This window comes from Alexandromys fortis, unplaced genomic scaffold (assembly GCF_014885135.2).
Source record: "Alexandromys fortis isolate MF-2015 unplaced genomic scaffold, M_Fortis_MF-2015_v1.1 scaffold_45, whole genome shotgun sequence".
Classification (NCBI taxonomy): domain Eukaryota; kingdom Metazoa; phylum Chordata; class Mammalia; order Rodentia; family Cricetidae; genus Alexandromys; species Alexandromys fortis.
Window position 1 is genome coordinate 8942839 of NW_026067926.1, and position 16725 is coordinate 8959563.

Consider the following 16725-nt stretch of genomic DNA (forward strand, 5'->3'; position numbering starts at 1 on the left):
CTTTGTAAGAATTAAACGAGATGAATAAGTATGGTGTGTGTCAATTATAATTTCCCAACCGTTAGCAAAAATCATGTGTGCTGAGGCTGGAGAGATGGCTCAGCGGTTAAGAACATTGCCTGCTCTTCCAAAGGTCCTGAGTTCAATTCCCAGCAACCACATGGTGGCTCACAGCCATCTGTAATGGGGTCTGATGCCCTCTTCTGGCCTGCAGGCATATGCACAGACAGAATATTGTATACATACTAAATAAATAAATATTTTAAAAAAATCATGTGTGCTTTTAAACCACTCATCGGGCACTGTGTGTAACGTCAATGCAAGCATCTCAAGGCCCACATCGCTCTCAGAGGTTCATTGATATAGCATTTTGTGGATGAAGAATCCTGAGGCTTACAAAAAAACCCATGGCATGTAGCGGCTTCTGGTTCCTTGCTCCTGCTTAGGTCTCCTCCATCAGTCGGCCCATCCTGAGTTAGTCTGAGCCTCATCACTGCGTCATCAGACTCTCTAAAAGAGAACTGCACCAGTCCACCCTAGGAGTGGTGTGATTGGAAATGAAGGATGTTGGGGCCAAATCTCAGAGCTGGGGCTCAACTCTGTGACACTGTGTGCTCTAGAACTTTACATGAGCGCAGCCAGAGTCTACAAGTAAACTAAGACTTAAACCCAAAGATCTGCTCCAAAGAAGGCAGAAGGGCCATAGAGAGTCTAACACTGTGACACTCCACTGAAGTGCCCTCAAAGGGGTGTTATATGGGCATAGAGTCATGGTGCACCTAGATGGTCTTGGAGCCGTGGTGCTCCTAGACAGGCATGAAGCCATGGTGCTCCTAGACAGGCATGAAGCCATGGTGATCTTAGAAGGGCATAGAGCCATGCTGCTTCTAGGTGGGCACAGAGTGATGAGAGTTTAAAGGCTGACCCTGGAGGACAAGTGAAAGAAAGGGGAAATGTGGGTTTACCCAGACCAAACCCTGGCTCCACAAGTTCCTCACCCTCAGGTTCATGTACATATGTGTGCATGTGTGTGCGTGGGTGCACATGTGTGTGCGTGGATGCAAGTTTGTGTGACAGGGCACTGTGTGGGGAGTTGCACATGTCTGAACAAACGCATATGTGTCTGCAGATTTTCATGTGCTGGAGGGGCACGTGTGTCTGTAGATACATATGTGTGTATACATGTACATTTGTATGTACAAGTACACATGTGTGTTCAGGTATACATGTGTATATGCAGGTGCTCATGTGTGTGCAGGTGTGTGTGTGTATATACAGGTACACATGTGTATGCCAGTGAATGTTTTTGCATATGCATGTAATCCAGAGACAACCTCCATGTCATTCCTCAGGCGCTGTCCACCTTATTTTTTGAGACAGGGTCTTTCATGGGCCTGGAGCTCACCGAGTAGGCCAGGCTAGCTGGTCAGTCAGCCATGGGGATACACCGTCTCCATCCCCCTAGAACTAGGGTTTCAGGTGTGTGCCTCCACACTTGGCTTTCTTCCCATGCGTTCTGGTAAATCAAGGCCAGCTCCTTGTGTTCGTGAAGGCAGCCCTTTACTGACCAAGCCATCAGCCAGCCCTCAGTTTCTGAGTCTCCAACCGTGACTCACATCGCGGGTTACTAGCGTGAGAACCCGGGTTATTGTCAGATGCTGGGCACTGCATCAGGCATATGCCAGAAAATTGTTTCCAGTGTGTTCCCTTCTCCCCTCTTCAAGGTTGCCTGGGCCTTTCAAGGAAGAGCTGGCAGCCTTCTTGTTTCTTCACAAACCAAAGGACTCCTACAAAAGAGATGCTGCTTCCTCTCCTCCCTGCACCTCACCTTCACGGTTTATCTTCTAGTTACTCAACACAAGAGACTTAACCCAGCTAAAATTATTCGACATCGACCTTGAGATCAGGAGCAAATGGCTGTAGCAAGGAGCACTTGGCCGATGCAAACACGGTGCTCCAGGCGGCATCAGAACTTTCCACACTGACAGGAAGAGTCTGGATGCATCCTGGGAAATTCTGAGAAAAAAAATTAAAGGTCACGCATTTGTAGTCAGGATGTATTTCCCTGACATTATTATTAACAGACAGTCTAAACTACAAAGATTCCAGTTTGACAGCTCCGAGGGGGACTCTACAGGCAGCGAGAACCCCCACCCCGCCCTGCACATCTAAGCTGTCGTCAGAAGGCTGCTGAAGGCCTTCACTGCCTGTTCTCTGGTTGACGTTTGAACCCTTCCACGGGATTTATTCTTATTATCTTAAATGCTATGTTTGCGTAGGATGCATGCACATGAATACTGGCGTGTCAGTTCCTCTTCTGTTATTGCAGAAAAGCACCGTGTCCACGGCAATTTATAGAAGAAAGGGTTTGGAGAGGCTGACTCCAGGATCAGATTCCAGGACGGTGGGAAAGGGGCCGGTGTGGAGCCAGGATCATAAGCTGAGAGTTAGCATCTCAGACGGCACACACAAAGTAGAGGATACGTGCTAGGGATGTCACAGGGCTCAGCCAGCCTCAGAGCCTGCTCCCAGGAACATACTCCTCCATCAAGACCATGCTTCCTAATACATCAAAAAAATGACATCATCTGGGAGCCAAGTATTCAAACGGCCCAGACTATAGGGGACATGTCATTCAAACCACCATAGCAGCAGCCCACAGAGTTCAGGAGAGACCGTCAGATACCCTGGAGGTGGAGCTATGGAAAGCTGCAACTCTTGCTCTGGTTGAAATTCCACCGTCAGCCTGCAGTGCTCAGCAAGAAACCCTGCTAGGGGTAGCAGACTGAGTCAGCTCTGGATCCTAGGTTCGCCAGGCAGAGTTACATCTGTAAAATATGCCTCGGAGTTCCTATAGGGGTGCAGACTTAGGCCAAGTCAGGAAGAGCAAACCTCAGGGGAAGTCTGTAAGTAAAAATATAGATCGAAATCAGGAAGGAAGCAGCCGCAGCAGAACACAGGGTGGGGGCAGCAGAGAACAACCTACAAGCATGGCTTTGAGAAGCATGACAATGTGTGCAGGCCTGTGTGTGTATGTGTGTGTGTGTGTGTGTGTGTGCACGCATGTCCAAATCTATGCATGAGTATCCATGTGGGTATACATGTGGGGGTGCACATACACTAATGTGGAGCATGTGTGTACACACATGTGAAGATGTTTCACCCTTTTTTTTTTTTTTTTTGGAGACAAGGTCTCTTAGTCTGGACCTTGCCAATTCAACTGGACTGGCTGCCAGTGAGCTCCAGGGGTCTCTCTGTCTGCCCCCCCAGTGCTGGGATTACAAGTGTGTGCCACCACAGCCGGCATTTTTACGTGGGTCAGGCTTCCAACCTTACCCAGCAAGCACTTTACCAACTGAGGCATCACCAAAGCCCCCCTTGAGCTAATTTTGTTGGACGAACCATCTTCATCTTAATAGGAGCGGCTCATACTGACAGGGAGCCTGTGGGATTTTTACCCACCCTTTGCTCCATCCTGTGCTATGTGCACTCGGGACCTGCTCCCCGCCCACTTCACACACCATTCTATGAGGCTCATTGAGGGGTCTGTGAGAGCATAGGGTGACCACAGAAAATAAGGACCTAGATGGGTTCACAGTTCATGACCTTGTTCCTACTACCCCTTTACAATGTGGGGGAAGCTCAGAGTGTGTACTCAGCTCAAGCCAGTCACCCTGAACCCCACTTTTCAAATAAGAAAATCAGTCTCCATAAAAGCCCACAAACAAACTTATCAGGTCTGGGTTCATGGGAGCAAGCCGCACAAGTACAACCTGACATGCAGAAAATGTGACACACCAGGGCGTTGTTTTATTGGGGTTCTATCTCGATTGTTTCATTATACTGGGCTACATAGGCCACTTCATGTAAAAATGTCATGTGATCTGAGCATAGCCACACCCCTGTATCCCACTATCCTCCTCTTCCCTCTCCCTCCTCCATTAGTCCCCTTGGACCCAGGACAGTTTTCTCCTACTTCGATGTCATCTGTACATGTAAGGTTTATGTTTCTAGGTAAAGCCTAGAACCAACAAATGAAAAAAAAAAAAAAAACATTTGATATCTGTCCTTCTGGGGGGGTGTTAATCCTTCTGATAGGAATGATCTCTGGCAGCATACGTTCCCTGAGAATGACAGAACTTCCTTCATCTTTGCGGCTGAACAGCTCCAGGATGTCTACAATCCACACTGTGCTCATCTGATCCTCCACAGGGACACCGAGGTTGGCTCCACAGCTTAGCCATTGTGCACGTGCTGTGCTGAGACATGTCTTGATAGTAAGTGTCTCTTTGAAATGTTGACTTGGAAGTCTTCGAGCAAATACCCAGGAGCAGAAGGGCAGGTCATATGCTAGATCTTAATGAAGCTCCATAACAATTTCCATTGTGGCTGCCTAATTTATACCCCCACTAGCAAGGTAAACGGTCCCCTTTTATCCACATCCTTGCCAGCACTTTTTTGCTTTCTCGATGGCTACCACTACTCATCAGTTAGGTACCCACCATCCCCTCCGTTGTGAAAAGAGCATAAGCCCTTCTTCATTAGCATCAGGCTTATTTTTGCAACAGAACAAGGGAAGAAGTAACCCCATACCCATTCCAGCCTTAAAAGGCACCAGATGGCTCTGCTCACCTTTCTAGAAAATGCTAAGAAACCATTATTGCTCCAGCCGAGCCTCAAAAGCAAATGCAAGAATTGAACCTGAGCTTGGTCACAACCTAAAGCAATCCTCCCCAGCTAAACCTCAGACCTAGGTGTGAGACATAAATATTTGTTTGTAGAGCCCACTGCGGCTTTGGGGCTTGTTTCTTAGGCAGCAAAAGATGACAGGTACATTCTACGTGTAGACAGTATATATGTGCGTGTTACACAGGACACATAGCTGCAGCTGTATTGCAGGGGGTACATGTGTAAACACTGAAACCATGTGCCCACATAGGAAAACAGTAAAGAACAATGCTGTGGTATTTGAAGAAAGGCACAACTAAATTTGCATTCTTGGTGTGTGTGTGTGTGTGTGTGTGTGTGTGTGTGTGTGTGTGCCTTAAAGTTACTTGGCCTTTCTGGGCACATTTGTATGTAACCATAAATAAAAAGAATGCTATCTTTAAGGTTATTGTGAGGTTTAAGGGAAATTATATATGTGGTGGGTTTAATATAAAGCCTTACACACACTGATGCGCACTCTGATGTATTCATTCAGTAAAAATTTATGGAATAGTTATACTTTCTGGCCCTCTTCCTAGTGGTTTGAATAATATAGTCACTATCTGTGGGAAAAAAATAAGCAAGAAAGAGATGCAGGGTGAGAAGAGAAGGTCACTTTTATTCTTGAAATGATGAGAGAAAAAGAGAGGGAGGGAGGGAGAGAGAGAGAAAGAGAGCCAAGAAAAGTCTCTACTCCCCTTCGCAGGGCACTAGACAGATCAAAGATGTCCAGCAGACAGCCACAGCCACAGGTTCACTGAGCTGACTCCTTCCTGCCACTCCATGGGAAGGATTAGATGACAGGCCAGCTGCCCTTAGAAGATTCTAGTTTCACTTCTCCATAAAGACGGGCACTTCCTAGGGCCTGAGCTGTGCCTCAAACCCACTGATCACATCAAATGCACTCTGCCAGGGGAGCTGCAAGGCACTCTGAAGCCAGAGGGCTAATTCAGCAGGTGTCCAGAGCCAGAGGTGCCTTCAGGATGTCATTAGTGAGGAGATGCTTCTGTAAACACTTCCTGGGCTGCCCTCATGGCCACCTCCTGGCTTGGGTCCTCCTGGTTCGGAGTTCCTAATTAGTATATCTCTTTACGTCTACATCGCCACAGAAATAGTTGGAGTCAGCGTCACAGAGTAGCTGAGCGTGGGCTTCAGAGCCACACAGTGTGGCTTTGCATCCTGACTCTGATGCCAGCAGCTGGGACCGTGTTTTGCCCCAGAGCTCCTGCTCCTATCCAGAGAACTGATGAGTTCATCATATGAACCTTATTGTGAAATAGCTCCCAAAAAGTGCTTGGCACAGAGCCCAGTTCAAAGGACTCAGAACCTGCCTTCAAATACCAACTCGCCTTACAGGCAAGGACACCCAGGACCAGACAGCTGAAATGAAGGGCTAAGGTCAGATGGACACCTTGAGCTGGCACTGAACCTTGGCAATACGTACCTTCTATCACACCAACTCTATCTGGCTGGTTCCTCGGGTGAACTTCAGAAGTGCTCTAAGGATGAACGCTGGTCTGTGTGCATGCTGGCTGACTTGACTCAGAGCCTTGCACAGGCGTGTCTAACCTACATGTTGCAAACATCCCAGAATAATCACGGAAACAGCCCACCACATCTGTTCATAACAGCATTATGTCAAGCTGTTAAGAGATTGGAATTGGACATCTTTGGCCTAGTAGATAAATATTTTCAGAACAGGGGGACTTGGCTACAGCCCTGAGCGCTGAAGAGGGTCTGGGATTTGGGCCATATCATCAGTGATTTGTACAAAACACGTGCTCAGTGCCCTGACTACGGCAATCAAGGCACAGGTGCGCATGCTTGGAGTCTGGATGCTACAAGGGTACCACCCAGCCGTCCTCTCTTGAGTGCTTAAAGGGCCACACTCCAGGGAACTGCCTAGACCTGAACAAATCAGGACAACAGGTCACACAAGTTATGACATAATTGAACACGAGAGCAGAAAGCCCAGTCCATAGCTGGCTGTTGTCCGAAAAGCTGTGTTTGTGTTTGGCTTCAGAAAAGCAATCACACGTAGTGGTTCGAAACAAGGAGCCTGAGGGAATAGCTCAGTTAGTAAAGTGTTCGCCCTGTAATCATGAGGACCTGAGTTTAATACACAGAACCCCTGCTTTGAGAAAGAAAAAAAAATGATGGACATGGGAGCATGGATTTGTAATCCCAACTCCAGGCCGCAAAGACAGGCAGATTCGTAGGTCAGTCAGCCCAGCCTATTTGGTTCCAAATCAATAAGAAACAGAGACCCTGTCTCAAAAACAAAAACAAAGCAACAAAATCAAAAACAACAGCAGGGTAGATGGTACCTGAGGAACAATGAATGTCTGGGGTTGTCTGACTTCCATATGAGGGGCGGGGGTAGGGGGTGCGTGTGCTTGCATGTGTGTGTGTGTGTGTGCGTGCATGTGTGTGTGTGAGTGCGTGTGTGTGTGTGTGTGTTCTCTTGGTTGAAATATCTGCATAACATGTATGATAAAAACACTGACCAAAACCTACTTGAAGAAAAGACATTGAGTCCATCACTGAGGGAAGTCGAGGCAGGAACTGAAGCAGAGGCCATGGCAATGCTGCTTACTAGCTTGATCCTCTTGGCTTGTTCGGCCTGCTTTCTTCTACACCCCAGGATCACCTGCCCAGCGTCGGCATCATTCACAGTGAGCTGGGTTTTCCCACGTCTATCATTAATAAAATGCCTCAGACATGCCCACAGGCCAAGCTGATGGAGGCAATTCCTCAAACCTCCCTCTTCCTAGGAGTCTTTAGTTTGGGTCAAGTTGACAGAAACTAACCAGCACAGCAACTTCCACCAACTCACCCCCTTGGGCATCTCTGGCTGAAGCAGAGTGGCTGTCATTCAGGCTCCGCCCTGCACATGGCTCACCCCGAGAATCTGACTGGAAGGCGGACTCCAACACGAGAGGCCTGAAAGGGAGCTAGAATTCACCTGTCCAATCAGCGCCCAAGTGACTCTGGCTGCTGCTCTGAAACTAATATGTAGATTTCATTTGCTTTGATACCACAGCTCTCAAGAATGGTTGTACCTATTTCATACTCCAAGGGTTGTGTTTTAAGAGAGCGATTCCTCTGGCCTCAGCTCCATGTTGTAGACATGGATGACTTTCCTAACAGCTGCCATTAATCAGAGAAAGCCATCTGTATTCCCACCATATCCCTACTCCCGACAGTATAATCGACTTTTCCCAAAGATGCTCCCAACTTCAGAGTACATTATTGTATTAGTGTTTTCTAGAGGACCAGAACTAAAAGGATAAGTGTCTGTATGTGTGTGTGTATGTGTGTGTGTGTGTGTGTGTGTGTGTGTGTAAAGGTGATTTATTAAAATGGTTTATAGGCTATTTTCCAGCTAGTCCAACAATGGCTATCTACCAACAGAAGGTCCAAGAATCTAACAGTCACTCAGTCTACAAGGCTGGATACCTCAGCTGGTCTTCCGTAGACATCAGAATCCTGAAGAAGGAGGCTCTAATGCCGGTGAAGGAATGGACTTGCAGTGAGAGCGAGAGCAGGCAGGGCAAGACGGGAAGCTTCCTTCTTCCATGTCCTTTATATAGGTTGCCGACAGAAGGGTTGGCACAGGTGAAAGGTGAATCTTCCCACCTCGAAAGATCTGCATTCTGCCAGGCATGGTGATGCACGCCTTTAATCCCAGTACTCGAGAGGCAGAGGCAGGTGGATCTGTGAGTCCAGTTTGAGGCCGGCCTGGTCTGTGTAGCAATGAGTTCCCAGAACAGTCAGGGATACATAGAGAAACCCTGTCTCAAAAAAAAAAAAAAAAAATGGGTTAAAATGGATCTTCCCATCTCAAAGATAAGGCTTAAAAGTGAATCTTTCCACTTCAATTATTTAATTGGGGAAGGGATCCCTCACAGGTGTGCCCAGCCACTCCATCTTAGTTAATTCCAGATGTAGTCAGGTTGACAACCAAGAGTAACTATCATCACAGTCATGAGATCTGCTGTGGGTGATAGAGGAGGTGTCCAGCCCGAGAGCCTTCACAAAGGGAGAAGCTGGGCTCGGAGACGTGTAAGATGTTTCCAGCAAAGCCAGGTTTAGGGAATGACCTGGTTGACAAAGCCCTGCTATTGACCAAAGTCTGGGACCTGCGTTCAGTCCTCAGAAACCCACATTCAAAAGTCAGGTCAGGGTCACTGTCCCTGCCAGCCCAGCCCCATCCACTGGTTCCAGACCAAAAATAAATAAATAAATAAATAAACAGATAGATAGATAGATAGATAGATAGATAGATAGATAGATAGATAGATAAATACACCAGGATGAACAGCATCTGTATTGGCTAATCTTGGTTGTCAACCTGACATACTTGGGAAGGGGGAACCTCAAATGAGAATAGCCTCCTGACTGGCCTGCGGTCATATCTGTGGGGTATTTTCTTGACTGCTAATTGGTGCAGGAGAGCACAGTAGACCATATGCCATCCTTACACAGGTGGGCCAGAGCTGTATATGAAAGGAGGCTGAACGTGAGCCCGGAAGTAAACCAGTAAGTAAGCATGGATGATCCTCCATGGTCTCTGCTTTAATTCCTGTCTCCAAGTTTCTTCCTTGAACTCCTTTATTGGTGTCCCTCAATAATAGACTACAACCTAGAAGCCAAATAAACCTTTTCCTCTTCCTGTCGGTTTTGATAACCACATCTTGGGGTAACAGCAGGTGACCATCAACCATGTGGTTGGTCTGAGGCTGAGGAGTTTCCGGGGATATGGAACACAGCAACAGAAAGCAAACTAAAACAGAGACCGAGGAACAACACCTGAGGCCGCCACACGCATGCGTACGCAGGAGCACAGCCTCACACTCCTGAGAGCAGAAATACACTCATAATTTACAGCAGTTAGTTCGCGTCTCTCCCTCTCTCTTTCCACCTCCCCTGCCCCGCCGTACCCTCCCTAGTCCATGCCCCTGCCAGCACACTCTACTTTTTAATCCTCGCTAGAACCATCCATTATGCAGTCAAGGGTTGACGTCCAGTGATGTAGGAGACGACTGACATTTCAAATATTCCAGGCCCGATGGAAAATTCTGATCGCAGCTCACAGACACACATCCTCCCAGATCCTTCCTTGTTGCTTCTGGGCAATAATTATGCCCACCCCTTCTCCCCACCCCAACATTAATTTCCCCAAATTCATTTTTCATGCCTTTGACTTCCATCTTTTCAAAACAGAATATGTTTCCGGAGATGCCTCCCATCCCTCCCACCTCCCTCATGAATATTTCAAGTGTAGTAGCGATAGGATCACCCGACCTTAGAGACGCCAGCTTTATCTTATTTATCTCGCCAAGCTGCAGGAATCAAGTCCAAAGCATCCTCCGAGAGTTTGTTTAGGTTGTTTTGCTCTGGGCTACTGCTGCTGAACGTGTAAATTTTAAGCGGCAACCCCCAGCCCTGGGCTCAGGCCCTGGCCCCAGACACCCATTGGCCTGTGCCAGCCATCCTCCTCCAGGAGATGCCAGCCACGATCCTAAGCCAAGCGGCTGGTCTCCTAATGGGTCCCTGCTGTGGCATAAATCTATTCTGACTTCCATCCGTAGGAAGCCCAAAACTAACTCAAAGCGTGACCTTGGCTTTGAAGGGTATTCAGCTAGACAGGAGCCAAGATTCCTGGCTGTAAACACACAGCCCTTTCATCTCTTAGAGTTCCTGTATGTGAAGTGGCGAATAGGTTTGAGGGCCCTTTTCCAGGGAGGGGTTCACTTTTGCCCATTTTCCCATTTTGTGTATGTGTGTGCATGTGTATGCATGCATGTTTGCATCCGTGTGCATACATGTGAGGGGCTGTGCATGTGGTGGCCCCGCGTTGACATCAGGAATCATCCCCCATGGCCCTATAACCTTATTCATTGAGGCGAGGTCTCTCAATCAAACCCAGAGCTGAACAATATGGCTGCTACTCTAGCTAACCAACTTGCTCTGGGGACCCCCTGTCTCTGCAACAGCCACCATTTATGTGGGTTTGGGGGATTCAAACTCCAGTCCTCCTGTTTGTACAGCAATAATTTTAACCACTGAGCTGTCTGCTCAACCCAGATTCTCCAGCAGTCAGTGCTTATTTAGCTGTTTCTACCATTAACTTTGTTGGCTATGCAGCCCTTAACTACCTGTGCCCACTGACCAGCCAGGTCCTTAACTAACATTGTCTACCATTAGCCAGCCCCATGACCCATAACAAGTACCTATTCCATAGAATGTCTTTGGTTAACCATGTCTTGGAGTAACAGTAGGTGACCAACAACCATTTGGTTGGCCTGAGGCTGATGAGTTTCCAGAAATATGAAAATTTTAGTATCAAAACCAAGAAATTGGTTATTTATTGTTGTAGTATTATTTTATTGTTTTGTTATTTTAGTGTATTATTAATTGTTGTTTTTGTTAATATTTAGATTTTTGAGATGGGATCTCACTGTGTAGCCCAGGTTGTCTTCTGGCCTTCACATGAACGCACACAAGCTAGTCAGAATCCACTGTTGATAACTGGTTTTCTCCAGGGTGTAGGTAACTTTCTCCACTTCGCATCTTTTTCAAGAAGTTTCTATTTCTTTTTCTTCCCTTTCTTTTTCCTGCAATACAAGCATGTGATCAAAATAACCAAAAAGGGAGGGCAAGCTTCTGCCCCAGCCACTCTCTGAACCCAGGCCCTCTCCTCAAGGCAAGCAGCTCTGGCTCTGGCTTCTCTGCCTCTCAGACTGGCCCTGACACACTCAGCCTCTTTCCCAGGGCTGCAGGCTGAGGAACCAGGAAACATCCCACCTTTAACACTGACTGTGGGTTAAATACAGAGAGACACTGGCTCTGGAGCCACCTCTGCTGCTCAGACAGCAACTCTTCAATGCCTGGCTGTGTAGAACTGGGGCCCTGGGGGCAGACAGAGGAGCAGCCACTCACGCTTGCTGAGTCTTGGAAATGTTGCCACCACTGGCGTTACTAAATGTCAGCCCTGCCTGTTAGAAACTTACCAACTCTACAGTGAGGAAACCATCCAAGCAGACAGACTGGAAGAAAAGCAAGACATCTGGACAAACTCAGCTGTTTTGCTTTGAGCTTTCCTGGCAAGACTCTCTGGGGTCATGGTCAGTTGGTCCAGGTCAGAAAGGTTCATTTGGAATGGAAGGGATCTCCAGTTAATGGATGTAGATAGGTTTAGGGGCCCATGGCTATATCCAAGTGGCGGAAATGTCCAAACAGCCTGTGCCTTAGACAGAAAGGTGGTCGCCCAGCAGGTGCTGGCAGCTCTGCCTGCTGCAGGCCATCAGTGCCTGATGTCACCACCTGACAGGTGAGAGCTTGATTCACACCCCCACCAGTTGGCCTGGCTTGTCAAACACCAGTGACACTGGTATCCACCAAACCCAGACCTGGACCTAAGAAGAGAACTCAGTATTCCTAGAGAAAAGCAGTCCCCAGACACCTTAATGGGACAAAGAACGAGGGGACATTCCCTACAGTACCACCCAACCAAATGAAAGCCCCTTAGCCAGCCACGGCAACCCAAGCCAGCTTGGATCCCAGTGCTCAGGAGGCTGGATCAGCAGGATCTCTAATTCAAGCCAGCAAGACCCTGTTTCAAAACAAAACAAGAAAAATATCAAAACCCCATTCAAGAGAGCCAGGTAATTTGACAGAAAGATCCAGAACCGAGCAGTCAGACATACTGAAAAGAGCCTTGATTCTGCTTCCCTCGCCACTATGATCCTTAGGTTGCAAGTGACGGGAATCTTAAACAATTAAAGAGAGGGAATTTAGACTGAAGAGCTGACTCTTGTCAGTAGAGAGCTTGCTGCACGAACATCAGGACCCGAGTTCGATCCCCAGGACCCATATAAAAAGCCTAGTGAGGAAGGGCTGGAGAGTTGGCTCGGCAGTTAAGGGCGCTGGATGATCTTGCAGAGGGCCTGGGTTCAAATCCCAACACCTACATGGTCCCTCATGGCCACCTGTTAACTCCAGTTCCAGGTCATCCAATGCCATCTTCTGGCCTCCATGGGCATTCCACAAACACGATACACACACATACACACCGGCAAAACACCCGTACACATAAAATAGTAATAAACATTTATCTTTAAGGCCTGCTATGGTTCTTGTAATCCTGTCACTGGGGAGATGACAACAGGCACGTCCCTGGGGCTCACTGGCTGGCTGGCCTAACCAATCAACAGGTCCAGGCCAATGAGAAACCCTGTCTGAAAAAGAAATAAGTAATGAAAGTATGGGTGATACCTAAGGCAAAATACTTGAGAGCACTCTTGCTCTGTGTGTGTGTGTGCCTCTCTCCTCTCTCTCCTCCCCCCTCTAGCTCACACACACACACACACACACACACACACACACACACACACACCTAAGAAAACAGAATGAGTGGAATTCATATCATCAAAGAAATCATGATCTCATGGTTCAGGAGGACCGGAGGGAAGCTCTCCCTCCACAGCGGTAGAGCCCCAACATGGCTGTAGGTGAGCCACCAGGAAGCCCCAAAGCCCTGTGGCCAGACCTCACCTGTGTAAGTCAGGATTTCATGGGCTTGCATGGGGTCACCTGTCCCAGTGCAAAGCTCTTGAGTTGACTGTGAGCGCCAGTGTTTTGGCAAGGCCACTCCACGTAGGGTCCGCTGACCAGTGGCACCCATGTCCATGTCTCAGGGTGGCCCACCCCCACCCACCAACTCTCTGAACTGCAATCCACACCTGAATGCTCACTCAGAGCTGAATAACACTAGGTTGGAGGGTCTAAGAGTGGGCAGGCTGTAGCCACTCACAGCCCAGAGGCGCCCCTAAAAGCGTGGATCCCCACAAGACAAATCCTTAGCCACACTGCAGCCTGTCAGAGGACATAGGAGCTGGAAACTGTGCTTGGCAATCCCGTATACCCACAGGCAGAGGGGTTTCTCCTTAAAGAAGTAGAGTATGAAGTAGAGAAAAATCACACAGATTCAACATGGTGACTACAGACAGTTTCAGAAGGGGTGTGTCCAGCTACCACTTATTAAGTGCCTACTGTATACGGGGTACTGGCCCAAGACTCTGTGAAGTCGTGTGAACCTCTTAGTAATTCACAAGGAGCCGGGAGTGAACCGGCTCAGCGAGTAAAATGCACGGCAGAAAAGCAGGGGTCCTGAGTTCAGATATCCAAAACCCACTTGAGGGTAGACACACAGAAGATGAGAAAAGATTGTCCAGATGTCTTTGTAGCATTTCTTTTGCCCTGATAAACACCACGGCCAAGAGCGACTTGGAGAAGAAAGGGTCGGTTCAGCTTACAACTCTCTACCTACTCCATCCCTGAGGAAAACCAGGGCCGGAACTCAAGGCAGGAGCTGGTCCAGAGGCCGTGGAAGAGTGCTGCCCACGGCTTGCTCATCCTGGCTTGCTCAGCCTGCTTTCTTATACCACCCATGACCAATCAGCCCAGGGGTGGCACCACCCACCATGAGCTGGGCCCTCCCACATCAACTGTGAATTAAGAAAACACAACACAGGCTGGCCTGCAGGCCAATCTGGCGGGAGCATTTTCTCAGCTGAGGTCCCCTCTTCCCAAATAACTCTAGCTTGTGTGAAGTTGACATAAAACTAGTCAGAACTCCAGCCCAAAGTATCAACAGCACTAAGGTTAAGGACTCTGAATTAGGCCAACCATTGTAATTCATTGCCCAAGACAGAGTGCTTTTGAGAAGGCCAAGTCTGGACAGCAGGCATACAGGCAGGAGTGTTCCAGAGAACAAGAACATATGGTTATTCTCGTTTCAGCATGCTGTCCAAATGTGAGGCCAGACCATCAGCAGCAGAGGCCAAGAGGAACACACACCTGCGCACACAGGCATGAGTGCACACACACGCACACACTCGCGCGCACACACCTCTGCCAGTTGCAGGATTGCAAAGATGCTTGTGGCTTTTACTCTTCTGTCTCCCCTCCTTACTTTGGTGCTGCAGTCAAACCCCGACAGCCCCCTCCACGAAGTCACTAAAATCCATCTCAGGCATCCTACCTAACCGGGACTGCCCGGTTGTCTTTCTCACGGGCAATGTTTGGAAATTGTGTCTCCGGCATGGCAAGAGGCTGCTGCCTAGCGGGATGGATGGAACTCCCACCCCAATTAACTTGCCATAGCCCTGATGGGCAGGAAGAGGCAGCCGAGGCAGAGGGGAGCAGAAGCCTCATGGGTGACTCCAAGGTTCCTTTTTCATCTCGGAAGAGGCAATTTCAAACTCGCCTCGGGTCATAAAAGAAATTAATTTGATTCTCTCGACCTTGCTCTGAGTGGACGCATGTCCTCCACTGCAGCGTCTGCTCGATCCAGAATGAAGGGACCGTCCCCTTGAAACGATTCCCGTGTCAGGGTTGAGCCAATATCGTTTGCCTGGAGTCTGGAGAGCAGCTGCCCAGAATCCTCCGAGCAATCTCTTTTGCCGGTAAGTTTCTCAAAACAGTTCTCACATTAAGGGCAAGTGCCAAGCCACAGGTTGCTCTCAAGGACATGTGTCAGCAGAGACAGCACTTGGCATGCCCCCCAAGAGAGGCTAGCTCTGGTATCCACCTCACATTAGTCATCACAATCATGTTGGACCTTGTATGTGCTAGCCGTGGTCCCCATCTCCAACTCCCGATTGTTAAACTCAGTAGTGGTGGATGCATTTAGGGTTGCCCCACGGTGCCCCTCTCCCCCAGAGCAAATGGAGCCTTACATTTGCTTTGAAATGGTTAAGGCATTCTGTTCTGACTCCCATTTTGTTTATGCTTAGTTAGCCCTCTACCCCCACCCCTTCCGCAGTATCACAACTGCCTTGGCAATACATTTGAGATTTCCATGGTCTTGACTATTGTCCAGATGTATTTACAAAAGCAATTGTCAAATTGTGTCTAAAATAACTACTATGCTCTGCCAGGAATGAACGTTTCAAGGTTATTCGGACCCTCATTTAGCTTTGATCTCTGTGCTTTTTGCCTTTAAAAGCGATATATCCCTGAACTTGGGCACCAAGATGCTTTCTAGAAGCGTTACCCCACTCTTGGTCTGGGCATTAACAAAAACCTCAAAACTCTTAATGGGCTTACTCATCATGGTTGTCAATAACAACCTGACGTATATCGTTACATTGGGGGCGGCAGGGGTATTTCCCGATGCCCCGTGGACTCAGCCTTGCTCTGGGCAAAGGAGAGATTTCAGGGAAGGCGACCCCTAACAAATACATGTTCCAGGGCCCCGTTCTTCTCATTGAGTCTGGAAAGGTCTAGAACGACAGCTGTTTCCCCAAGCACGAAGACCAACAAGAGTCCTTTTGACACACAAACTGGTTAAGTTTGCGTGCTGAATTCAGTTCAGGTCTGGTTGAGGTGGACGAGACCGACGGGGAACCTTCTGGATTAGGGTAGGACTTCTCTGTATTGGGGTTAGGCCCAAGCTGGTCCTTTAGGGAGCCCTCTGATTTGGTGCCCCCACACTAACTTTGCAGGGGACCCTGTATTCTGGTCATGTCTCTCATGAGAAATCCGGCTTCAGGTTTGCTTGAATGAATGGCTGGCCAACTGTGTAGATAATGTAAATTACTAAACACATGACGGGCAAGTTTGGCAGAAGGAGTTGTAGTTGTTCGTTTGATTTCTTGATTTTGTCGCTTTGTCCAGTTGCGCGGAAAGGGAAGCCGATTTATGAATAGTCTGCCTGGTTTTCCTCCATTCTACCATTCTACCACTAGGTGGCAACCTCCGCGTGCTATTTTTTTGTTCTTTTTGGTTCGGTGAGTCTACATCAGGTTTTCCCGACTTCTGCCACTGGGTGGCACCGTTATTTATTGTTCATTTATTTGCCTTTTTTTTTTTTTTTCCTGCAAAAACAAAAACCACTCCTTTCCTAGGGGTGGGCGGGGGAGGGCGGATTCCTGTCATACCAATCCTCTCCTGATACCCCCGGACTTTCACTCATTCCCACAACAGGCGAGCTGTGGCAGGTCTGTAGAG

At 48.2% G+C, this 16725-nt stretch overlaps 1 protein-coding gene across 7 annotated transcripts in view; it reads right to left on the bottom strand.

Annotated features, from left to right (window-relative positions):
- Positions 1 to 11107: 11107 nt before the first annotated feature.
- Positions 11108 to 16725, bottom strand: part of LOC126502348 (natural cytotoxicity triggering receptor 3 ligand 1-like) — a 70522-nt gene continuing 64904 nt past the window's right edge. For all 7 annotated transcript variants that reach the window (XM_050143263.1, XM_050143264.1, XM_050143260.1 and 4 more), the window contains one exon: positions 11108 to 11327. Coding sequence is in view for 1 of the 7 variants with exons in the window: in XM_050143269.1 (XP_049999226.1) it covers positions 11300 to 11327 (28 nt within the window). In the remaining 6 variants the exon portion in view is untranslated. The remainder of the gene's footprint in view (positions 11328 to 16725) is intronic.